We start from the raw sequence: 24,953 nt of genomic DNA on the forward strand, positions 1-24,953 counted from the left end.
GCTGGGTATCTAATTCTTGGCTTTTCCTTTTTGAAACCTTGACGCTGCTTTACGAAATAATAGTTGAGGGAAAGTTAATATGGTATGAAGACCTAAACTACAGAAATACAGTAAATCAGTTGGAAATAATGTTTTAGATTTAACATTATGGGAGAGCGCTTCAGTTTAGGAAGCACATGCACATCTCCGAATGTGTGAACAGTGTGCTTGAGCACCTCGAGGTCTGCAATAGACTCAAAGATAAGAAACATATCTCATTAAGCCAGGGCTTAGCTAAAATACACTATTACCAGAAAGACTTCATACCTTTTCAGAATTTTTTTTAAAATCCAATTCAAGTCAATTCAAACAACTTTTCTAAAACAGTAAGTGCAGTTATAGTCAAATACATGGCAACTCGGACGTACATGACTTCTGTATTTCCTTCTCACTGCAGTTCTGCTTACCAGAATCTGGAAATTTATTTATCAGCATCATTTGCATAGCCATTATGTTTGGCCCTGTGAAGCATTCAACATATTTTAGGATCTACAAGAAAAAAACCAGTAGAAATATATTTGTGTTTTATGCTGTAATAACGTATAGCAAGTAAGACAAAAGCCCATCAGATCTACACTATAAACTGACTTGTCAAACGGTTCTTTGGGTTCTTGATGAGGGTGGATCTTTTATCAACAGTTTAGTCCTACACAAAAAGCAAGCGCAAAGAAACAAGCTGCAGATGCTACCTTGCATGCAACGCAAACTGATGCTTTTTCTGCTGTCTCCATCCAATTGGATGTGATTCATCCAAAGTGAATTACTGTCAGAGCAACAGTACAAGAACTCTACCATATCTCATATGTCCACCTCTGATTCTCCAGCACAACATGACTTTTGGGGTATATTTACTTTAACTCTGAGATCCAGGACAAGACAATACGTGAGGAACAGATATGCACTGTACCTACACATTACCTGCATCTATATACTTTCCTGTCTTAAGAAAACGGACAGGAAGCTCCTCCTGATAACCAGCCCAACCTAAATACAATGTAAAAATCCATCTGATATCAGATGGAGCAGAACAGAGCATCATATGACTTTCAAAAATGATTAGTTTGGCCTGCCCAACTTGGACATTGTCTTCAAATAAGCATTAAAACATAGATATGCTCACAAATATCTGCTAGGCTCTTGCACCACCATTGTCCTCCACTACCTTTTTTTTTTTTTTAAACCTGTGGCAGGGTACAGTATCTGAACAGTTCTTCATCTTCCTGGAAATTTTATTAACCATTTTTTCAGGTCGAACAAAGTTGGGCATATGGATCTCAGCTCTCATTATCAGCATCCCTGGTGGATTCATCTCTTTGTTACAGATCCTTACGAATTCCTTCCTGGAAAGCAGGGGGGAACCAGAGAAGACAGGGCGCAGTTTAGCAATCTTCTGCTATCTCACTCTCCTCAAACACACTTCATACGACTGAAGGCTACACAAGAACTGGTAATCAGCATGTGAGTTATGGTATGCAGGGTGGAATAAAAAAGAATTAAAATTAAGCAGGATTTGAAATTAATGAACATGCAATTTACCGGAATATCCTTGGCTGAGTAACAGCACGAACTTGTGCTGGAGTAGGAACAGCTGCCTGGGATATAAATTAAGGAATATGCATTCAGGCTCAATAAAAACATAACTGCAAAGCAATTAGACCCCTCCCAACACTGCAAAGGGAGAGCCTAAAAACAGGAGACCGTATGGGCTTCTCCTCCAGTTCACTCTGACAAGTTTAAATAAACACGACTGTGCTCTGTTCTGCAGAGAGAGTGCAATTTCCTCCACAGAACAATTAAAGCCCACTGCTAATGAAGCCTCCCCGTGAATTTGTGCCTGCTATTGAAGCTTCACCCCGAGGCAAGGACAAAAAGGAACATTTTCGAGGAGAATGTGGGGCTGCGTGTGTGCATTTGAGGGACTCCCCTCTGCTTCAGGTTTGCACGTAAATGTCGCAGAGCCGATCGAGACAGAGGCATTGGCTGAACCCCATTGCCCCCAGGCTGTGCAGCCCTCCTCAGCACACCTCTGCCCCCCAGAAGTGGGGGACACAGGGCAAGTCTGCCAAGCATTGGATCCCATTTGGACTCCTTCCACCCAGTCTTTGCAGCACTTCTTGCTCTTGCTGATTTCGCTCTTGCCACCTCCATGATGTTCAATGGGCAAGTCTGGGGTTGCTTGAACCCTGTGTGTACTAATACTATTTAAAACATAAGGAACACAGGCTGGGACCACCATCCTCCAATTTTTTTGAAGACACACAATATTTAAACCTTTCCCTTCCCCTCACACACACCCTTTTGGGAATAATTTATTCACAAAACAGGCATGGTAGCCAACAGAGCAGGCAATCTAATACCCGGGAACACTTACTTACAGCAAGCCAATGCTTTTGTATAGATTGAAGCACACACACAGGAAGGTTGAACATTCCCTCAACTTCATTTATTGTTTGTAGGATGCCAGAGAACACTGTCATATCTAAAAAAGAATGCCTTTGCTTTAACAAGGATTTTTTCAGTTTTCCAGATCACTCGGTCTTCTTCTGATTCCTGTGTTCTTCAGGAGAAACTCCTTGAACAAAAATCTTCAAAGCAGCCAGGACCAGATTATCTCCAGAGGTGTTAATAAAACTCTTTCCTGAAAGCTGCAAGAGCTTCTGTAATACCAAGGAAAGAGCTGTGTCAGGTCAGCTTTCCCACCAAATCACTCTTCCCAGATTGGTCCCTTCTTCTCCTCTTTGGGCATTTTATAAAACAGAAGCCTTAGAGCAGGAAGGCCAGGTACGAAGAAAGAGCAAAAACTGACCATACCCAGCTCTTTCGGGAATGGTGGTTTCCAGCCATTTTGCAATGCACACCTCTCTGCAGATTCTGAAGGGATGATGTAGACGACTGCGTATCAGATTTGCATTATTATATATTTATAACCCTGCATAGTGATCTGTCGTTGGCTTCTTAAGAACAGTGATACAGAAGCCTTGTGCTCTACCAACTCCATCTACATCTTCTCATGAGGGAGATAATTTTGCCCCACAACTAAGCAGCAGCCCTGTAGTTCAAGAGCTGTATGAATCTTCAGCACTGCAGCACAGCGTTCAGGAGTCACTCCAACTGCAAAAGAGCCAGTTACAGTCAAATCTAAGAACTTGCTTTCACATTTTTCCTTTAAAAATACATCCAAAAGCAGGGGCTATACCCAGCTGTGGAAGAGTCCTGTAGGATGGTGTCCAACTGAGCAGTCAGGGTTGGCTTTTCCATGGTCACTTTGAAAGCGAGGCGACATGACCAAGAGCCCAGCTTGTAGCCCAGCACCTGCAAGGTCCTCGCAGCCCAACCATGGTACCTGCGATGTTGAGACAACGCTCCCCAGGTGCCATTTGCTACTTTTCGCCTTCACTGCACGTGTGCCGGCAGCCTGTGCCTGCTCAGTAACCTCTGAAGAAATCGCTGCTTGTGGTTCTCATTGCCCTGGCTGGCAAAGGGAGCGAAGGAGTAGGAAAGTTTGGAAACGGGTGGGCCTGTTGCTAGAAGCTGGGAAGTTCATGTGCATGCTTTGACATGCCCTCTTTTCTGTGCTGTTTTCCTTCATGTCTGCCAGCGGCTGTAGTGATCGCTGCAAGTGTGCGGCTGTAAGCAGCGTGAGCTGCTAGTTCACAGCTATCACCAAGTGTGCAGAATGCAAGCTGCCTGGCACATCTGTGTTGGCACAGATATTTTGCTAAATTTAACTGTGTTATGGCTCTTGTTCTCTAAGAATGCCCTGCCTGGAAAATAGCCTTGAGGGCAAATCCTGGGGTAGGGAGAGGAGGAGAAGTGAAGCTAGCGTAAAAATGGGAGTCACAAATAAAGGTTGCAAAAATAAGTCCTCTTCAGCTGGGACATGCTTAAAAATGATATGTTCAATACTCACTGTCCTTGGCACACTCTGATCCACCTCAGTTAAACTGTGCTGCACGTCATCTGCCACTTTTGAGAGAAAAATTTGAAGAGATTGAAAATGGATCCATAGCTAAGGCTTGCAGCACAGCTCAAAAGATGATTTTTGGCATCTTTGTGTGCAGCCCCTGTTGCCACAGTGCCTTAGAGCCTCACCATTCCCACAAAGTGAACCTCGGGCCCACTGCGTCCCTGTTCAGATTAGCTTGTGCCATTGCTCTGACAATTCGTTAATCCATACTGTTCCTTCAAGACCCATGCTGGGAAGCAGCCACTGCTGAAAGGTGTGTGTGGAGGGGTTTCTCCTGCTGGAACTTGCTGTTCTTCATCTTTCCCCCTTCCCTGGGCTGACTCCACAGACCGTGAGTCAAGGCACTCACTACCAGAGGGAAGATGAAATTACCTCTTGCTGCAAGAACCGTGAGTGTCTTGGCTGCAGCGTCTGCTCAGTGTGAAATGCCTTACAGCAGGCACGAGGTCTCAGGAGGTGGCAGCTCCCTCAATGCCTCCTCCAGCTCTTCTGCTTCCTCTTCAGTTGCTGCATTATCCCACCATCTGCTCCCTGGGCCTCCGAGCCACACACCTCGTGATCCCACAGGGAGGACTTCTTGCTCACTTCTGCCAACAGAAACGTCAGAATCTGCTCAGCTAGATGTGTTGGTCCCCTTGCCTGGACAGGACTTTGAGGATAGAAAAGCTGGAGTTGTCCTTCTGTCTCCTCTGTCTACAAAAAGGTGGAAGGCACAGGATGAACTTGGTGTCCTTCTCTTGGCAGGGCTCCTCATTTTTTATATGAGCTTTTCACTCAACAAGAGAAAAAAATCTCCCTTCTGATGGAAATTTCTTGATACTTTTGGGTTGAAAAAATCGTTGAGTGATGTGCAAAAACTGACTGAAATTAAAGCATTTTTGTACTCCAGGAATGCCCGACTCTCTCCCTGAATTCCTATGTGACAGTCTGCATCATTCTTTAGGTCGTGTTTATGCCTAGTCTCTTGCAGCTGCCAGATTCTAGTAATCTGGGTGAATATATTTAAGCAGGCAGTGGACTCTTGTTGTTAAATCTGAGTTTTGGAGAAGCAGGGCAGTGCAGAATGGCAAACCTGGCAGGGATGCCAGCTGGCGTCCTCTTCCTTGCTGTGAAAGTCCTCGACCAAAAGCAAAAGGGGAAGGAAACAAGGTGAAATATTTATGAAAACCTGGTTATCTTGGCATCACTAAGCTGAGGGCAGCTGGCAACTTCGTTGATTATTGCTCTTCCTCTTCCAGCTGCGAGCAGGGTTATTCAAAGGAGAAGAGGGAGTTTGGACCAGAAAGCTGACCAAACCCTGCAGGTCCACTGTGGCTAGAGCTCCTTCTGCAGCCACCCAAATTACACATCTAAGTCAGGCCTACCACAAATGCAGCTTTTCTCTGAGAAATCCCCCACAACCAACCTTTCCTGTTGTCCTGCAGAGGCCCAGAGAGTCATAGCTCTTGCTGCCTCATGCCCTGGACCATGAAAGTTTGTGCCACCTCCGCCTTAATGGCAGAGCTCTGCATCCACATCCCCGGAGCAGAAGCAGGGATCTGCAAGTGAGATAGCTCCAGTCTTCTCGGGTGAGGCTTGCCTGGAAAAAAAAAAAAAAAAAAAAAAAAAAAGAAGAGGTTGGAAATCACTTCTTAAAAGTAAACACAGGCTAATTAAACAGACTGTTTACTAGTAATGGCCTCATTAAAAATGTTCTCTTCATTCGGAGAAAGCATGTGCCTTGCTAACTAGATCATGTCCCAAAAAAGGCATAGCAAGCAGCATTGGAGGTGCTGCACTGCGTTGCCAGGAAATCAAACAGAAGTTATGTGGCTTCTGTGGTTTTGTTTCTTTTTCCCTAAAAGCCTAGTGCTGGAAAAGGAAATGAATTTCCATCGGTTCCCTACCTTTGGGGTACAGGCTTTGGAAACCTGGCTCCACTGTCGCTGAAGAACCCCTCCTGACTGGGAGTGGTGGGAACAGGACCGAGACAGTGATTCCCAGGTAGACCCCTTACGCAGTGGGTCAATCTGCGCTCACTTCTCAAGCACCCTTTGGATGGTAGTCCCTGCTCACATATCCTGTGAATAAGAGCTTGTAGATCCTTGCTATCCCAGGACACGGTCCCCACTGCCTACCTGCACCCACGGGCATGGGGCTTTGCTGAGAAGGAGCCAAGAAGTCCTGCTGGACCTGGCTGTGCCCAGAATCATTTCAGGAAAAAGGGATCAGTCTCCTTGGCATTGCTGGGTCAGCCTTGTACAGAGTTGAGCCTGAGCTTGCCTAAGCTTAGGCCCCCAGGCTCTAGAGTATCCTTGACCTGTTGTGTGCTCACTCCTTGCTACAGTGAGTCTCTCATCAGGTGGAACAACAGTTTTGGAAGGGTTGAGTTTAGAAGTTCTGTGAGGTCTTTGCTGGATTTGTTCTTCTGCTAGCTAAAAGAGGAAATTTAAGCCTGAATGCCCAGACAGAGATGTGCAAAGTTTTAAAAACAATGCTAATGTTCTTCCTTTCCTTCTCTCCCACAGCCTTAATAAAAGAAACTCCAGAAGTCTGGAAAGTCAGTAAGACTGGAAATCTGACAGACACCTGTAGCTCTTCTGTGCTCACAGCTCCCTCTGCAGTCAACCCAGCTACATGCATAACACTGGACAGGAAAGTCTCCCCCAAAATCCAAAGTCATAAAAGGGATGAGATAGCCAAGATCCTCACAAAGATCCCCTGGAGGGCACCAGCTGGGTGTGATCCAGAGCTCATGAAAGTCAACAGAGAAGTCTCCAGATCACTGAAAATAGTCACTCAGGCACGTGCAGCAAGCCAAAGAGCAGCTGAGAAGACCCAGGTCTAGCAAGGCATCCCAGCATGTCTCCCTGAGAGTGGGATCAGCACCAAGGTATATACAGCGTGGGAAAAGATGCTGGTACCAGCATTTCCAAGAGCACTACACTGAGCAGGGGCGAGAGGGATTGGTCTTAATGTCTCCCCCTTGTCAGACCTTGGTGTCACTGTCTGGGCTCCCAGGAGGAATCTGTCTGTCTCCACCCAGGATTCACAACCTAGAAACCTCCTCCTCCAGGGTTTTAGGAGGAAACCAGTGAAAGTGCTCAAAATTTTCCTTTTCAAGGGAAAAAGAAACACAAAAAACCCACAGCTGCTGCAGGATGACAAGGAAGAAATGCAAAAAGTCTCCTCTGCATTACATTGCCAGGTGTAAAAGGACTTATTACCAAATGCATGAGCAGTCTTTGGAGCAGAGCTTGGAACAGACATCCCTGCCCTCCCTTGCTGAGCAGCACAACTTTGTTCCTTCTTGCCTTTGGCTCCTGAGCCCAGCAACCCATTTGCAGCAAGTTGCAACAGCTTTGACTTGTGGCCATTTGTGCAGGCAATCCCCTGGGGGGACCAGAATTGGAGTCCCCTGCGTTGAGGACGCAACTGTACCCACACCCCTCATGTTGCTCAAGTTGTCTCCTGTGTCACAGGACAGAGGAGCAAAAGGAGGCATGGCAGCAGGGCAATGGAGCCGGGCCCTTTGGATGTGCCCTCTGGAAACTGCCTGAAGCCTCCCAGGTGAGAAGGGCAGAGGAGCACTTTGCATCTGGATCTGGATCAGACCGGGCCTAAAAATGGGACAAAGCAGCCTGCCATCCCATCAGCACAAAGGGATTTTGGAGCAGGCCTAACAGCAGGGTTTGGGGACCGGCAGCGCTCTGTCAACAGTTGGCTTTGAAAACACCTCAGTTTTGGCACCTTCTGCAAGGCTTCAAGGGGAGAATGGGACAGATTGCAATTCTAGACTAGGGTATTCTACCACGCACCCATCCCCATACTTGTGGAACTGTAGAAAGAATACAACACGGACTCCACAGGTGGCTTTGCTCTAATTTAATCTGTATTTCAAAAATAGATTCTGAAAGCAAAAAACTGCCAAAGACAAGAGAATCGTTTCAGTGCACGTGGCTCGATCCGGCTGTCGGAGCATCCTTAACAGCGCTGAACCTCCACGCACCTGGCAACAGCCAAAGGCACCTTTTCCCAGGCATGACAGACTCACAGCAGGCCTCACTCCTTTTAAACAGTCTTGAATATCAGTTGTGCAAGACTGTGATGGGAGGCTGGTTTGCTGGCCCAGTTGTTCCCCAGCCCTATCAACCTCAAGTTCCACTACTGCCAGCACAGCTCACTAAGATATCACACCACACCGCCTCATGCTTGAGGAACTTTATCCATGGATCATGTTCTGGACCATGAATCCCATTTTTCTATCCATTATGTAAGTCCTTACACCCTTGATTCTTCTGGTTCCAATATCACCACCTTCATCAGCCATATTAAGTGCTTGCATGAAATTCTGATTCATTGTATTTGTGTAGAAAAGGAAGCTGGAAACCCTAAAAAACATAAACTTGCATAAAACCTTATATTAATATAGCATCAGCCCCAAAGTATGTCACATGAGAGATCTTCAAAAAGCAAGAATGAAAATATCAAAAAGTGAAGGTGATCTTTCAAGATCATAATTCTTTGATTACCTAAAATAACCAACCACAGCAAATCTCTGTTTTTGTAGGTTACGTTTTCTTTGAAGTACATCAGCTGTTAAACCCCAGTGCAATTATTTTATATTAGCATAAAGTGAACTTGTAATGCAGTCTTTGGTTAAGTTACCAACACGGAGGTCAACGAAATACATAATCCTGACTGCCTAGGCAGGGTCTGAAGTCTCCGATCAGAGAAAATGACACACCGGCACATGTTTTCTGTCCTGGTCTTCAGAGGCCGTTTTAAAGATTCACTCTTTCCCCTTGCACGAGCCGTGCTCGGAAGCTCCAAATATCCTTCAAAAACAAAACAAAAGTAAGGAAAAGCCTAAAGGGCTAGCCAAGATGGTGACTAGGATGCAGCTGGAAACAGATATAACATTCTCAGCTTAGCTAGTAGCTCATAAAAATATATCAAAATACCAAAAGACTCCTTTCAAATCCTAAATATCACGAACAAAAATACAGCTAACACTAAAATAAGACACAGCCCACACCCCAAGAAGCTGGGTCATTTGTGGGTTTGACAAAGATTGCAACATGCCAAATGTTTAATTCTGAAAGATGGCAGAAGAGGAACATGTGCGGCACAGAGCATATCACGCCAGTGGAAGTCACCTCACCTGCTTGTACACATAATGACCCCCTGGCGCAGCTCTGGGTGCCACTGGATTTCCTGTGATTGAAAACGCTCACAGACTGACCACATATTTCAAACTGCTTTACATGAGCAAGCAATATCTCCTGGGCAGCAGGAAATAATGGATACGAATACAAGCACTTAGCCCAAAACCAGGCACTGAGCAGACATTGCTGCCGATTGGAAAGCAAAGTAAAAGACCACCATTTGCTTCATGGAAGCCAGCCTTGGGCAAGTTCCCAACTCAGTTTCCCTGTGTGAGGATTATTTAGTTCACATCATTAGTGTTATGAGGGCAAAACATAAGAGACAGGCACTCCTCTTTGGAAGAAAGCTCCAAATCTGATCAAAGAAGCTTTAGCCTACATGGGAACACACAAGCAGGCAGGTATGGGCACACACTCGTCGTGGCTCACGAGAAGGAAGGAGCCTCATAACGTAACACTTCAGACTTCACTGTGCACCTCAATAATTCTATTCGAGAAGGCTTTAACTTTACAGACAATATCTATGGCCAGGCTTGTAAAATACAGGTGGGCACCCAACCCTACTTAGGCACCTTGTGGAAAAAAAAAAAAAACAAAAACAAAAAAACCAAAACAGTCCCCCCCTCCGAAAACTCTGGATATTTAGTGACTTTAAAAGGTACCCATTGTCTATTACATCTAGAACTTACTGTCTTGATACTGTATTTATACGCATTTGGGAAATGCTGTGGATTAAGCAATTCAGAAGTTTAGGAAACTTTCAATCCCAGTATAAGGTTTATCTTTTTTCAGTGGCTGAGCCTCTGGAAAACTCAGATTTTTTTTCTGTTGTACGCAATTGTTTCAATTATTCTGCATGAATCAGTTCCTCTTACTTTTTGGTGGGAGGGGAAGGGGACAGATGTACATCTGTGCTCACTTTCCTGCTGTTGCTTCAAGTCTAAGTAATTGATATGGGATTATATTTAATCTAAAAAAAAAAAAATCAGCCAACTTGTCCTGTCAGACGTGGCATTGCTACTTCTTTTAAAAAGAAAACACACTTCCTGTTAGGAAGTGAAGGCTGTAAGAGCTATGCACATACCAGCCATGGATGAGCACTGAATTGATTGTGCATGCTTTTCTTGCAAATTCAGGGCCAGAGATCACCATGTCTTCCTACCTACATCACAAAGCCCAAATGTAACTGCAAAGACCTCTGGTTCAGTTGCACTTGCCACAGCAAATGTGGAACAAGGCCATGCAGTGAAGGGTAACACCTGCATAAACTTCACCCTATTCCTGCTGCACCAGTTAAGCCCTTCCCACATAACGTGCAATCCGGTAGGGCAGGTCTGGGTTTCTTGTCTGGATGTCTACACCGCCTTGAATGGTGCAAGAAGTGAGTATGAGCAGCCTCACAGCAGAGCTATCAGTACAGCAGAGTCCCGGGTGCCTCCTGACTCGCACTACAACTTCACTTACAGCCACCCACAGAACCGCTGACGTATTCTGCACTAACTCAGGTTGCACCGAAAGAGATAAAGACCCATTTTGACGAGCAGAGCTGGAGGAGGAACTTCCAGAGCTGAAGAGACATGAAGGGGCTGCCTGGAGAGTACGGTCACTCACCCAGCACAGGCAGCTACACAGCAAGCAACAGGCTTACCGGCAAAAAGGCCAAAAAAGCCTGCCAGTCACCTGCAAATATCAGATCTTCTGTTCTGACAAGCACCTCCGCTTGGCCCTACAGCTTCATATACCTGGTTTGATCTGTGACACTGGGAACAGCAAAAGCCCCACAAAATGGTCATGCAAGAGACACAAACAGAAAAGGGAATTAAACTCCTGTCCTGTAACAAAGCCGCATGTCAAAGTCTTACCTTGAGGTCCAGAGAAGACAAATTAAATTTTCTGCTTGCTAGTTCTAGTACTTCTTTCTCAAGGTCTTCTTGGAGAGTGTCCTTGACATCAATGTAGTAGCACTCTGAGCTGGCGAAGTGACAACTTATACTCTGCAGGCGGAAATCGGGTGTCACTGCCACACTGATTACAAAATAACCAGTGGAAAAAGGTCATTCATCCCTGACTGTGGACACCCCACCCCTCCTCTACAGATCAAGGCAAAACATTCCTTCCTCCTTCCAGAGAACTGCAGCACACTTGAGTGTCCACTTGCAAAAAATATTCTTGCTCACAGGCATGCTTTTCTCCCGTCCCCTCTCTCCTAAACATCTACCTGGCATGCAAGCTGCAAAGGAAGCTGGATCATAACCTAGTTCAGAGAGCTCCAAGACACCCAGTGCTGATTTACCCCAAAGGCAGACTAATGCTGGGATTGAGCACAGCAAGAGGGTCTCCTGTGCTTCTGTGGGTCACAGGTAGGAGGTTAACAGTGACAGGTTAGGACTATTGCTCTGCTTGTGCGGAAAGAGGCAGCCGATCAGACTCAATAGCTGCTGGGAATTCCACAACTGCTAACAGGACTGAAAAAAAGTGTTATACAAGAGTGAATGCAGGCAAAAAATCAGTAGAGTAATCTGTGCTGCAGTGCATGAGGGGGAACATCTGCATTGCTGCTAGCAAAGGGATGGAGGCAACAGTTCCCTTAGCCCTTGCTTCAGTGAATCCGCTTCTGGCAAAGGATCAGGCCTTGAAAGGAGGGCACCTTTGCTTCTGTCCTTAAATCATAATGATGCAAAACCAATAGCTGATGTGAAATCTAATGCTTAACAGAAAAACTGGTCTCTGCGTCACATAAATTATTATTATTTATCAAATGATGGTGGCTCCTGGTATCCAGAGATGATGTGTCAAGAGGGCAGAGGGAAGGAAGCTAGAGAATACTTGGGACAGAGGGAAGGGAACTACTGGAGAAGCGAAAACAGCCAGCCAGGCTTCAAACATAGATTCAACATCTGATTTCTATTCCTGCTCTAATTCTCTCCAGCAGCCCTTGCAAACTCTTTCTAAAAGACAGAGATTTTAAAACAAAAGATAACAGAAGTATATTAGAGACCTAAAAAACACATTAAAAAGTTCATCTAGATATCCATAAGCTTGGGGAGAGGGGGAAGGTAGTGTTACTTTGATCAGTTTAAAAAAGCAAACAAAAATAGATAGCTGTATCCAGGGCTAGTTTCCTACCTTTCGGAAACCTGATGTCTTGTTTACTCCAGAGCCATGAATGAGCAGGGGATGGAAGAATACTGTGTCTCCCTTTTCCATGACAACGTGAACCCTGGGACTGTTCTCATCATAATCAAGAATTCCATGAAAAAGTTTGTTTACTGTACCCTAGAGAAAAAGCAAAGTAGAAATCACTCAATGAAAATCAGAGCAATGAGAAATTCTCAGTGCAGGAGAGGGCAGAGATAGCTATTGATTTGCTCTCTCCGGGGTAGCATATTCTGCATGGTCACCTAAGAGCCTGCCTGTTTGCCTGTAAGTTTGAGGGACAACAAAATAGTTCTTTGTCTGCTTTCTGAAGCTGGATTCAAATAATTAGGAACTTTTCTCCACTGGCAAGAACAGAGAGGAGCATGAGGGAATCACAGAAGTGTTGACTGGATGCCACCTCTGGGGCTCAGGCTCCTGCTCCAAGTACCGCTATCACCAATGCCAGGTCAGGTTAGGAAACATCCATTCTTAAGAGGAAGCTACCACTTGATATTTAATTCCATCCAGTTGTTTACCTTCCAGTTTCACTCTACGGGAAAATACACATGCTTGCCAGACAGGAACAAATTCAGAGGAGGAGAAAGAGTCCTCAGATAGGGCAAGAATGGGGAAAACGGTTGCATGTGTTTATACAGTCATGCCACAGTGTGCCAGATAGTTCAGAGGTCCCGCTCCCTTGCCCTGAACTACAGTGCAATGATGGTTCAGCTCTGGACAGGCATCCCCTCCAGCATGTCAAGCCAGATCTACAGTAGTAATCTTGAGAGTACAGGAACACTTTCCCCTCATTTACCAGACTGTTACTTTCATCTCAACAACAACAACTTCACTCCCATAACTGGGAGAAGGAAGAAGTCTTCCAGGTGGGCCACTCTTGAGTCACACAGAGTGAGGTCAACTAAACAACTCTCGTGTGAAGCAGCAACTTCATGGTTGCATAAAAAAAAACCAACAAACACCACTGAAAAATGCAGCTTTGACCTGCGCGTCATCCCTCCATGGTGAACTCTTCCCAGCCATGGTGTGGCCCCACACCCTCCACAAACGCACACCCTCCGCAAAGCCCCATGCAGATCTACCTCCCACTTTGGGTAGCCATGAGGCTTCAGGGACTCTTTGTGTGTCCCTGGCAGCACGACCAGGCACCCGTTGTTCCTGTCAGCCCTCTCCATGGCAGTCCAGGAGCACACGATGCGGTCTGCAGGCCGGAACGGGAAGTAGTGCAAGTCCTGATGCATGGGATGGCGAAAAGTCTGTCGATCTGCAACACAGATTCAGAATCTTCAACCTCTTCAAATGTGACACAGCCTTTTCCTCCATATTAAGTCATTTCACTTGTGTCTTAAGAAGCTAGCAGTGGATAGACACTGCTGACTGTATGTGTGCTGGACCCCACCACCAGTTTTGAAGCCAAATGTCTACACCCTCCCACTAAGGCATACTACAAGCACAGTCATGGATCTCAGGTCAGCAAAAGCAAGGGGACACAGCATACTCCAGGGGACTGTCTGACTGTGCACTTGCTCAGAAGACCTGTTTTGTTGGCCTTGGTCATCACCAATCATTTGCTGAGTCTCCACCTTTTACTTTGACTGCTCTCCAGCTTAATGAACTCTAACCAGCACTGTGTTACATAAATCTTTCGCAGTACAAAGACTTTCAAATAACTACAGAGAGCAGTGCTGGAAAGGATATCAAGAAGTCATTTGATCCATCTCTATATCGCAAGCAGAATCAACACTGACTCTGCTGTTCCCAACAGATGTTTATTTAACCCTTCTTTTTTTTGTAATCTCCATTTATGAGTCTGTAGCCTCCCCAGACAATCTACCCAGTGCTCAATTAGCCTGCTTCCTAGAGGCTCTTTTATTAATATCTAAACACAAAAGTATTGCTGAGGTTATGCTTACTACTTCTCTTCCCACTATGGAAATGGAAAGAGATTATCCTCTTCTACATCATAACAGTCTATTATATATTCAATGACTTCTATTGCCGCTAAATTTTCTCCTTAGATTGATATAATCAGGATGTTTCTACTTTCCCCATGAGTCATATTATTTAGACTTTGGGCAGCCTAGAAAACTCTCCTGAGACCTGTATCTCTCCTAAAATACTCAAAAGGATTCCTGGGGAGGTCTTGCAAATACAGAACAGCTTCCCATTTCTTGACCACTACTGTTTTGTTGTTACTTTATAAATGTATCATCTCCTATTGACTTTTCAAACAAAAAAGGAAATTTTCTGTGGAGTTTTTAAGATGACAAGTGAAGATGATGTGAAAAAACTCAGTGTTTTAATAACTCGACACAATATGCATACACTTAGAAGCTGGACACCTAAGAAACATAGCTCAGGTCTCAACTTTGCTAAACTGAAATACCTTATGCAGAGCCAAAGCTACTTTGAAAACTGCAATATGCTTAATTAAGCTTCTTTTTTCCCCCATTTCTCTTGTATGAATTAAGACTTTGATCTGCAGCAGTTGGAGCTAGGCTTGAAAATCCTTGTTCTGGCACCTGCTCAAGTGTCTACGTATCAAAGCGCTGAGCACCCAACAGCTGTCAGTGAGGTTAGGAGTTACAGACTAAATTTGACCTGTCTGAACTCTTAGTATGGAAAATAGCATATAATCTCTAAGCAAAGGATGCTCCTTCTGTTTATTGTCTTATTACTGAGGTCCACAGAAGCACTTGCTTTCCACACATGTGAAAAGTCAAGCTTAAAAAGAGTGTGATGTCTTCAACAGTGGACTTCTACGCAAGTACAGCCAGCTGAATAAGCAGCTCCAATGCCTACCTTTGAACACGTGAGCAAACAAACATCCACAGAAAATTGAAAGATAAGAAATGTCTCTCAGTAAGACAGGGCTAAACCAAAACAAACTATTAACAGAGTGGCCTCGTACATTTGCAAAATTATTTGTTTTTAACTTTTTTCAATTCAAACAGCTTTTCTAAAATAGTAAGTTCAGCTTTGGCCAGATAGCATACACACAGCAATTTCTGTATTTCCCTGTTATCCAATTATCCTTACCAGAATCTGGAAGTTTATTTATCAGCATCATGTGCATTGCCATTATGTTTGGCCCTGTGAAGCACTCAATATATCTGAGGACCTACAGAGAAGAAAACATTAGAAAAAATATTAGAAACATGAAAGACAAGAAAAAATGCTGAGAAAATATTGGGACCCACACGTCTGGCTGAGAAGCAGGGTACAGCAGGAGGAGGAGGAAGTCGAGAGGGAGGGATGCAAGACATGAGGCAGGATCTGTCACATCTTGCAAATTTGTATGGCAATAGGAGCCAAGATGGAAGATGGCATGGTAGGCTGCTGCAGGCCACTGGGCTGAAATTGAAAAGATGGAGAGGGTTGTACTTCTACAAAGCTCAGGAGAGGCTTGGGGGAAGAGTAGATAGCGTTATCCGCCACTCTCTAGCTATGGCTCTTTGCCTTAACTTGAATAACAGCTACAAGCCTAGAGAGCAGATGCTTTGCCAAGAGAAAAAAAGTACAGAAAATGCTGCTAATCCATCCTATAAGCTTGGCACAGTTTGGGCAAGTCACATTCCTGAAAGGCTCACCCACCACAGGAGTGGAGGAGCACTGATTTAAGTTTTCTGCCCTGACCACCATCCCATGTTCACACAGAAAACTCTTAAAAGATTGTTTGATACTCTTTCCTCACATATATTCTTAGGGGAGCGATATCTGGGAGTGGAATATGAGATAAAGGACAGTGCTTTAGCAGAACTAAGCAAGCTTCTTCACATAGGCATTAAAACAGATATGTTCACATAGGTTCTTCCACCACTCTCTCCCTTTTGTTTTTTTTTTACCTGTGGCAGGGTACAATATCTGAACAGCTCTTCATCTTCCTGGAAGTCCTGAACTTTGTTGACCGTTTTTTCAGATTGAACAGATTGGGACCTCAGCGTCTCATCTTGCATAATCATAGCTCCCAGTGGATTCACCTCCTTGTTACAGATCCTTATGAATTCCTTCCTGGAAAGCAGGTGGGAACCAGAGAAGACAGGGCGCAGTTTAGCAATCTTCTGCCATCTCACTCTCCTCAAACACACTGTTTCTACAGAGGAAGGTATTCAGCTACAGCACATGCTTCCCGTGTTGGCAGAGCCCAATTCCAGAGCTTCCAAGAGCTCCCTAAGGATACCGCTGCACAGAAACACCGTGAGCAGCTTAGGCAAGAGGCCTCTACCTGAAGCGTTCAATGTCTTCATCAGAAACTAGCTTCTTAATGACCAAATAGCCGTTTTCTTCATAGAACTGCCTTTGCTCTGTGGTTAGAACATCGTTGTCCAGGGTGTAGCTGAGATAAACAGGAGAAACACATTAGTACCACTGAGCAGAGCAGGCGCAAAGGGAGCATGAAAGATGAGACCTGAAAGGAAGAACGTGGAGCGCCGGGGATCAGCTGCTGACGGGGAGAGGCAGAAGGCTCCAGCTGGTGTCATCAAGGGGTGAATCAGTCAGAAACCCTCCCAACAGTGCGGTGACAGCAGACGCCGAGGACACTTGCATGTGCACCTCGGCTCCTAGGACACGCTGTGTGTACACAGCCCGACGGATGGTCTCAGCCTGGCAGAGCCTGCACGGTGTGTTAGCACTGCTTCTGCGTGGAGCCACGCGCTACTCCTGAGACACTGTTCAAAGCAGCCCCTTCCTACCCTTCCAGGCAGGAAAAGAGAGCAGAAAAGTAGAAATCAATCCTCAGCAGCTTTACTCCCAGGTGACATAATCAAGCATATGGGAATATGCCCTGGTGTCAGATTATTCACTCCAACAGGCATTTTCAACATTCAGAGTCAACCTTTTTTGTTAAGCTACAGTTAAAGGGGAATATATCCCTGCAAAATTGAAAGCTATAGAAAGACTGGTAATCAGCATGTGAATTAAGATACATTGAGGGGAAAAAAGAGCAGAATACTGAAGGGTAATTTTTTATCTGTGTATTAAGAAAGATACAACATACCGAAACCTCCCCGCCTGAGTAACAGCACTAACTTTTGCTGAAGTAGGAATGGTGATCTGGGATATATATTAAGGAATATACACTAAGGCACAGTAGAGTATAAAAGCATCTACATAAGTATCCTGAACCCTACAATATGCTGCTTCTTAAAAATATATGCTATGCTGTACAGCTGGTTCTTGCTTATTTTGCTTCTGGAAAACTTTTCCCACCTTCTGAGTAGTGTGCCTGGCAGAGAAGCATAAAGTAATGGAATAGTACAGTCTTCTCCATGCATATAGCAAAGAAAGTACAAAATGCCTTAGACTCCAGGGAAGGCCACAGGCCTGGACTCACCTTCCAGAACATCAAGACACTTAACGAGATGATCATCGGAGATGCTTACTTGTCCAATCTTTCTCTGTGCTCCAGAGAGCAGCTGAGCCTCTCGGGAACAGGGGACACAGGGCAAGTCCACCAAGAGATTAGATCCCATTTGAACTCCTTCCACCCAGTCTTTGCAGCACCTCTTGCTCTTGCTGGTTTTGTTCTTGACACCTCCATGATGTCCAAAGGACATGCGTGGGGTCCCTTGGACCTTGCGTGTGCTAACGCTACCTAAGACAAGAGGAACGTAGGCTGGGGGAAAGGAGCTGCCACCTGTACTCCAGCATCTAATTTTTGTGAAGACACAGTACATTAAAACCTTTCCCTTCCCCTCACGCACAGAGGGGGCTGGGGATACTGAGAGCAGCACTCTCCTCTAGCTCCTTATGCCAAGCGTCCAAAAGAAATCCCAGGGCGCATCCCTGCCACATTTCGCCTTCTGTTGCTTCCTTTCTGAGGCCACAAGGGAAGACTCTGTGAATGAACAATAGTACGTTGGGCACCGCTGTTGTGTGGAAATAACTCATCTTCCCCTACACCAATCTCTAGAGCAACTACAGGAGGAAAGCGAGCTATGCACAACACAGTATTAAACTCTATAATGGAGATTTACATTTAAATAAACAAAGAAGATCAGGACATCAATTTTATTTTATTTTTCAATGGCTGGCCAGGGTGGGAAAAGAACGCACCTCCTGAAATATCCCCTAACATCATGGTGCAGCCTTCATGCTGGCCAAGAAATAACATCTACTAAGACAGCTTTATTATAGATCAATTTGTTCTTAGTGTCCTGGTGGTGAGGAGTTCTCCACTTTCTTCCTACATTTAAGGCAGCAGCTTTAAACATAATATCAGCAGTCAGCTTTCATTTAATTTTTGGAAATGTGGAACAGACCACCATGAAACTTCTTTCTATCCCGGCCTTCTTTCTCTGATGTATTTTAGAAGTGGCAGCCTCTAAAATTTCTGCCTCATTTCTCATCCACAAGTACAAGTGAACAGAACCTCGATGTTTTTCCTGCTTCTGATCCGCCAGTTAGGTCTGTGCCTCTCAGCACGGTCTGAGATTCACTGTGCTGGATTCAGCTCCTCAAACACCATGAATCTCTGGAATAAAAATTCACCCTTCGCCACCGCTCCTGAGGCCACAAGCTAACGGCAGCAAGTCTGGATGCGCAGGCAGCCACAACCTGCAAACGCACACTTATGTTTTCAGTGCCTTTTACAACCAGACCCTCATAAACAAGCAAGCAAAGCTGCTCCCCTGTGGTGCCAAGACGTACCCAGGGGGACCACCACGTGCGCTGGACCACAGGCGACGGGTGGCAGGGCTGAAGCTCTGGAGGAGACACCAGGCTGTTGGGCCAGGAGGGCCACTTGCCCCAAAGGCCCGTCCCACGGGGCCGGTGGGGGAAACGCTGCCCTGGCGCAGCAGAGCCCTCCTAGGTGCACACACGCACAGCCTGGGGAGCAGGATGAAGCTCCTGGGTGCTTTCCCAGGAAGTACCTGGGAAACCGGGTACCGCCCCAGTCCCAGCCGGGCTGACGCACTGCTCCCCACTTCCCACCCCGCAGCAGAAAGGATACAGGAGCAGGGGCTGCCCCCCGCGGCGGGGAGAGGTGCCGGAGGATGGCGTCCAGCCGAGCAGCCGGCCCCGACGGCTTCCCACGCTGGTCCATAGCGCCCGGCAGCCCCAGAGCTCAGCCCGCAGCCTGATCCGATAAATACCGGCAGCGGCGCTCGGGGTGGAGCTCGGCCCCTTGCCGACTGCGGCCTCTGCCTTGGCTGCACATGCGCCAGCGGCCGTGCATGCTCAGAAACGCCTGCCCAGAGCCAGCGGTTGGCAGCTTGGAAATGGGAGGGCTTGCTGGGTGCTGGGAAGTACGGGAGGAAAGTTCAGTCATGCTTTTACACCTCCCCTCTGCCCCCTTCCTGTAATTTTCTGCTTTCTTATCTGCCAGTAGCTACTTAGCTGCCAGGATTTAATCAGAGAGCATGCAGAGAGCAATGCTCGGCACTCTCGATCACAGACCACATCTGAGGTTGGCCCAGATATTTTCTTTATTTTTCTCCCATCTCTAAGGAGACTTCCAGAACTTGCCTAATCTCTCCAAGAATCACTGTGGAGAGATTTTTATGGGCCCAAAGTCACCCTGGAATTGGGGCAAAGCGTGTTTTTCAAGTACCTTATTTGCACAGATAGGGATCTGGGATGTCTGCAGACTAATCAAATCTTGCTGGAGGCAGGGTATTCGCCTGCCCAGCCCTCTGGACTAGTTTGGATGCTTTTAAGGAAGAAAAGAGGTAAAGGAGCAAAACTGTGCAACACCGTGGGGGAGGAAGGGGGAGAGGAAGAAAGCTCTGAGGGAAAATCCTGGAGTAGGGAGAGGAGGAGAAGTGAAGCTAGCGTAAAAATGGGAGTCACAAATAAAGGTTGCAAAAATAAGATGCAAAGGCCTTGTACTCCTCTCAAGTTGGGACATGCTTAAAAATCCATTCAATATACACTATCCTTAACACACTCTCATCCACCTCAATTAAACTCTGTTACATGTCATCTGCCACTTTTGAGGAGAAAAATAATATAAAAAGATTGAAAATGGATCCATAGCAAACACTTGCAGCACAGATCAAAAGATGATTTTTGGCATCTTTGCATACAGCCCCAGTTGTCATAGTGCCTTAGAGCCTCACCATTCCCACAAAGTGAACTTCAGGCCCACTGCGTCTGTGTTTAGATTGGCTTGTCCTGTTGCGGTGGCATTTAGTTAATCCTTAGTTCCTTCAAGACCTGTGCTGGGAAGCAGACACTGCTGAAAGGTGTAGGGGGGTTTCTTCTGCTGGAATTTGCTACCCCTCATCTTTCCCCCTTCCCTAGGCCAGGGGGATTCATCTCTGACCAGGAGAGGGCCAAGCACCGCAGGGAAGTGTGGAATGGAAGTAGAGGCTGTGTGGAGGATGAAGAAGGGAGGAATGCACTGCTGCCTGTTCCAGGTCCCCCTTGCAGGTGCTCTCCCATTTACTCTCCCAGAAGATGCAGAAGTAGACATCTGGATAAGAGAGCAGGGAGAACAGAGATTGGGTGGTAAACTGAGTAAAAATAGCAAAACCAATAAAAAATACATTGTGATCATAGAAGCTGGATAGGAGCATCAGGAAGGGAAGGAAATTATGCTGACAATTCGCATTTTTATGCCAATCCCATGTATGTGAATAGACCTTCACATCTGTCCGGTTTGTCCATAATCCACTTCTACATGAGCAATCCAGCCAGGCTCTGCTCCCAAAGAGGTACCCTCATCGCTGCAGGTCAGCTTCCCTTAGAAATGAAGTCCCCTTTTGCTCCAGATGGTCTCATGATAATAGGGTTGTATGGGAAAGTGCAGAAGAACGTTGAGGAGACAGACGATGGAAGCTAGCCAGACCGTTTCGTGGGAAAAGGAGCATCAACAAGGCATGTTGACCCATAGTCATGTAGTTGAGCCTGTGCCAGGGTGGTGCCGCACCGGGGCTTTGAACGGAGAATAACAGTGTGCTCAACATGCTTACTGCGCATGTGTATAGTACATAAAAACTTCATCTAGTGCCCCTCCTGGTGTTCCTCACCCTGGACCGATGCTCAGCGGTGCCAGGGATCCCCCGCTCCATTATTGCCTCGATCGGGAAAACGCCGGGGAACCCCCGTTCAGACGCAGAGGTAATAAATGCTCCATATCGACCATCGTATGCCTTGTGTTTGTGTATCCGTCCCTGCTGGGAGCCCAGGCGGTGCCCCCGCCTCACCCTTACAAGGGTATACACCAGAACCACACCAAGCCTACTCCAGGAAGCTCAAGTCCACTTTACAACAGGTTTTACTGGTGGCATCTTGATGAATCAAAAGCTCAGATGTCAATATACTATTGACTTCAGTATGTTTATGCTACAGAAAAACAGAAACTGAGGAACAGATAATAAGTGCTTCTGAACTTAACCTATATACTAAAAGCAAATCTGGTTCCCTTTAGAATCAGTAGCAAAATTCATAATGAATTAAGTAGACCAAAGATGTAGCTTAGCAGGTTTACGTAATCCCTTTGTGGAAGCTGGGCAATGTTCCTGCTTGTGGCCTGTGGCTCCATGTCTACTCTGTGCAGTCAGTCATTCCCTCTTCAGAGGCTGTGACAGAATATATGCTGTTCAAAGAAATGGGACAAACAGGATTGGGAACACAGAAAACTTCTCACATGAAGAAACTATTTCATGTAGTCACAGATACAAGCATGCAGGCACCACAAAGGGACAAACAGCAGCAACAGTGAAAGCACCCATCCTTTTACTGACAACAAATATAGACCTTCGACCTCTGATCTATAGGAAAACTGTTGGTCACAGGTAAACAGCAAGTTAATAGAAGGCCCTAAAACAAAATTCAAGTGAGGGGGGAGGAAAAAAACCCCACAAAAGCAACTAGAGTAACAGTTTTGTTATTGAAGTCCTAATTATAACTGCACTGAAGAGTCTGTTTACAATTCAGATATATACTGCAATGGCCTTCACAACCCAGACTAAAAGAAGAACCCTGATAAATCTTCAGTTTGCTTCAAAATGGAGATAAAAGTCCCATTTAAAGGACAATGCAGAGCAATACTAAGCATAAAAATTGTGACAAGGACCTGCTTCTGATGTAGATATTTCTTCCATTGCATGTATTTGTTTACTAGCGTCTTAAGCAAAAGTGTCTTTCACATCTGAAAAAACAAACAAAAATAAAGTGTAGTTAGTGATTTTGCTATATTGATTTAGAAGGATTTTGAGAACTAAGATGCTTGTGTGTTGTATATATATATATGTATACACATGCACACATTTATATGTGTGTATATATATATGCACATGCATATATAAAAATATTCCTTTTTAAACAAGAACAAAACTAAAAAAGAAAACCCTTCTCTGACCACTAAATACAATTATTTCTTTTAATTTATTGTTTCTCTGGTAATCTTGGTAATACTACTGGTAATAACCAGTAATACTGGCTTGCACAGTAATTTTCGTGTTACTGGACTGCTATATGACATCACACCCCCAAATAATTCAGAATACCTCACCTACCTAGCCACAGAGGAATAGAGGGTTGGTGTGACCTTTGTTTGTATCATCCCATTAATACAGTCTATGATCAAAGCATTTTGGACACATACTTTCATATAACAAAAGATCGAATTTAAGTGTAGCAGCCACACCTCTATGGTGCAGAGCATAGAACCACACAGTAACATAAATGACAAAACTGTTAGTTGCGGTGTACTCACACTCTTTAAAGACAGGAGAAGGGTTTGTTCTGTCCTGTGTATGGATATGAAAAATCCTGTCCTTTGTATCTTACTCGGATGAAAAAAAACCACACCAGAGTGAATCATTTTCAAATCCAGCTGATAAGCTTCACTAAAGTACAGACTGGATATTATGAACTTAGTAAAGAAATGAGGAGCAGATTTTCTTTGTTAAGAAAACTGGTGACATTCATCTTTCTGTTAAAATTAATGGCATTTAATTGTGTCTTTGGAAAGAATTTTTTAGAGCTATATCTGTCATTTTCCTGAATTTTATAGAACGTTTTTATATAGCTGTTTTGCATTTGGCTTTAAGTTTTAATGTTTTCTGTTCATTAAATCACAAAATAATAAAAACTAAATGATCGAGATTTCTAAAGCACTACAGGAACAGTCCTAACGTACAGTGTTATAATTTAATAAGCATCTCAATTGACTATTAAAATCCACATTATGATCAGAACTGTAATTCCAAATATGAGGTCTTCTGAAAGCTTAATTTACTGTGGTGGGAAGTGGCAGCTGTTGCAGCTCAGCAAAATTAGTTTTTTAACTTACATGTCAGGGAAAACAGATGCAGATGAGAGAATAACAAGAGCAGCAACAAAAATCCAGCACCAACATGCAGGTTCATTTCTCATCACCATGATATTTAAGAAAGGTTTCTGCAGGTATGTCAGCTATAGAAGGGAGACAAAAGAAAACATGGACCCAAGAGAGAACAAACCAGGAGGATCGAGTGATGGAAAAGGTCAAGAGACTCAATGCTTTCTCTGCTTTGGTCTTTGCTGGTTTGGTCTGTTTGCGAGCCTCCCAGGTTCCCGTGCCTGGCAGCAGGGTCTGGGGGGTGACGTTGCCCACAGTAAAGAAGACTGAGTTAGAGATCACTGGACATTCCCAAATCCACAGGACCAAATGGGATGCATCTCTAGAAGCCAATATCATTGCAAAGCTGCTCTCTATCCTGGCAAAGGTTCACGTTGACTGAAAAAGGCAAACCTCACACTCATCCTCACAAAGGGCAAGAAGAAGGATCTAGGGAACCATAAGCCACACCTCAATCTCCAGAAAGGTTACCGAGTAAATCGTCCTGAATTTGCCATGTCCAGATACATGAAGGACAAGACAACTGGGACCAACCTGCACAGATTTACGAAGGGCAAATTGTGCCTGACCAGCGTCCTTGCGTTCTGTGATGGAGTGACTGGTTCTGTCGACCAGGGGAGAGCAAAGAGGGTGTTATTCACCTTCACCTTAGGAAGGCTTTTGACCTTAATATCCTTGTAGCCAAGTTTATGAGATGGGTTGGGACAGGCAGACTACAGTGTGGGTGGATAACTGGCTGAACTGCTGGGGTCAAAGAGCTGTGCAGTATTAAAGTCCAGCTGAATGCTAGTGGCATCTCTCAGGACTCAGAAGCGATGACTCTGATGTCTTTGCTAGTGGACAATGGGACAGAATGAACTCTCAGGAAGTTGGCAGATGACTGAGGAGCACTCAGTACTGCCGGAGGGCAGAACTGCCACTCAGAAGGACCTCAACAGGGTGAAAATACAGGTTGTCAGGAACCCCTTGAAGTTCAGCAAAGGCAAAATACAGAGTGCTGCACCTGGCATGGATTAATCCCATGCAGCAGGACAGGCTTGGCCCTGACTGGCTAGGAAACAGCTTTGCAGGAAAAGACTGGATGGACAAGGAGTTGAACAAGAGCCAGCAGTGTGCCCTTGCAATGAAGGCCAGCTGCATGCTGGGCTGTATTAGTAAGAGTACAGCCAGCAGGTCAAGGGAAGTGATTCTTCCTCTCTATCTAGCACTTGCAAGGCCATATCTGGACAATATGTTCAGTTTGGGGCTCCTCAGAACATAAGATATTGACATACTAGAGAAAGTCCAGTGCAGGGCCACCAAGATGAGCTGGCTGAAGCACACGATGCATGAGAAAAGGCTGAGAAAATAG

General features: G+C 45.2%; 1 protein-coding gene across 1 annotated transcript; it reads right to left on the minus strand.

Annotated features, from left to right (window-relative positions):
• Positions 1–7,855: 7,855 nt before the first annotated feature.
• PHYH (phytanoyl-CoA 2-hydroxylase) lies at positions 7,856–19,494 on the minus strand. Its single transcript, XM_026119368.2, has 9 exons — positions 19,265–19,494; positions 17,309–17,364; positions 16,535–16,645; positions 16,155–16,320; positions 15,349–15,430; positions 13,392–13,573; positions 12,280–12,429; positions 11,016–11,147; positions 7,856–8,823 (listed from the first exon to the last, which is right to left on the minus strand). Exons 1-9 carry the CDS (start codon positions 19,355–19,357, stop codon positions 8,770–8,772), a joined length of 1,026 nt encoding a protein of 341 aa, XP_025975153.2. The 5' UTR covers positions 19,358–19,494; the 3' UTR covers positions 7,856–8,769.
• Positions 19,495–24,953: the final 5,459 nt, after the last annotated feature.

The sequence above is a fragment of the Dromaius novaehollandiae genome, chromosome 1, assembly GCF_036370855.1.
Source record: "Dromaius novaehollandiae isolate bDroNov1 chromosome 1, bDroNov1.hap1, whole genome shotgun sequence".
Classification (NCBI taxonomy): Eukaryota; Metazoa; Chordata; class Aves; order Casuariiformes; family Dromaiidae; genus Dromaius; species Dromaius novaehollandiae.

What these genes read in the sequence shown, in the direction of transcription:
- PHYH (XM_026119368.2), bottom strand. Translation starts at nt 19,357, where the DNA reads ATGGACCAGCGTGGGAAGCCGTCGGGGCCGGCTGCTCGGCTGGACGCC. An exon ending in GAAGACATTGAACGCTTCAG is followed by an intron (nt 16,321 to 16,534) that starts GTAGAGGCCTCT and finishes CCTGCTTTCCAG; the next exon opens with GAAGGAATTCATAAGGATCT. An exon ending in ATGGCTACCCAAAGTGGGAG is followed by an intron (nt 12,430 to 13,391) that starts GTAGATCTGCAT and finishes CTTTTTCTCTAG; the next exon opens with GGTACAGTAAACAAACTTTT.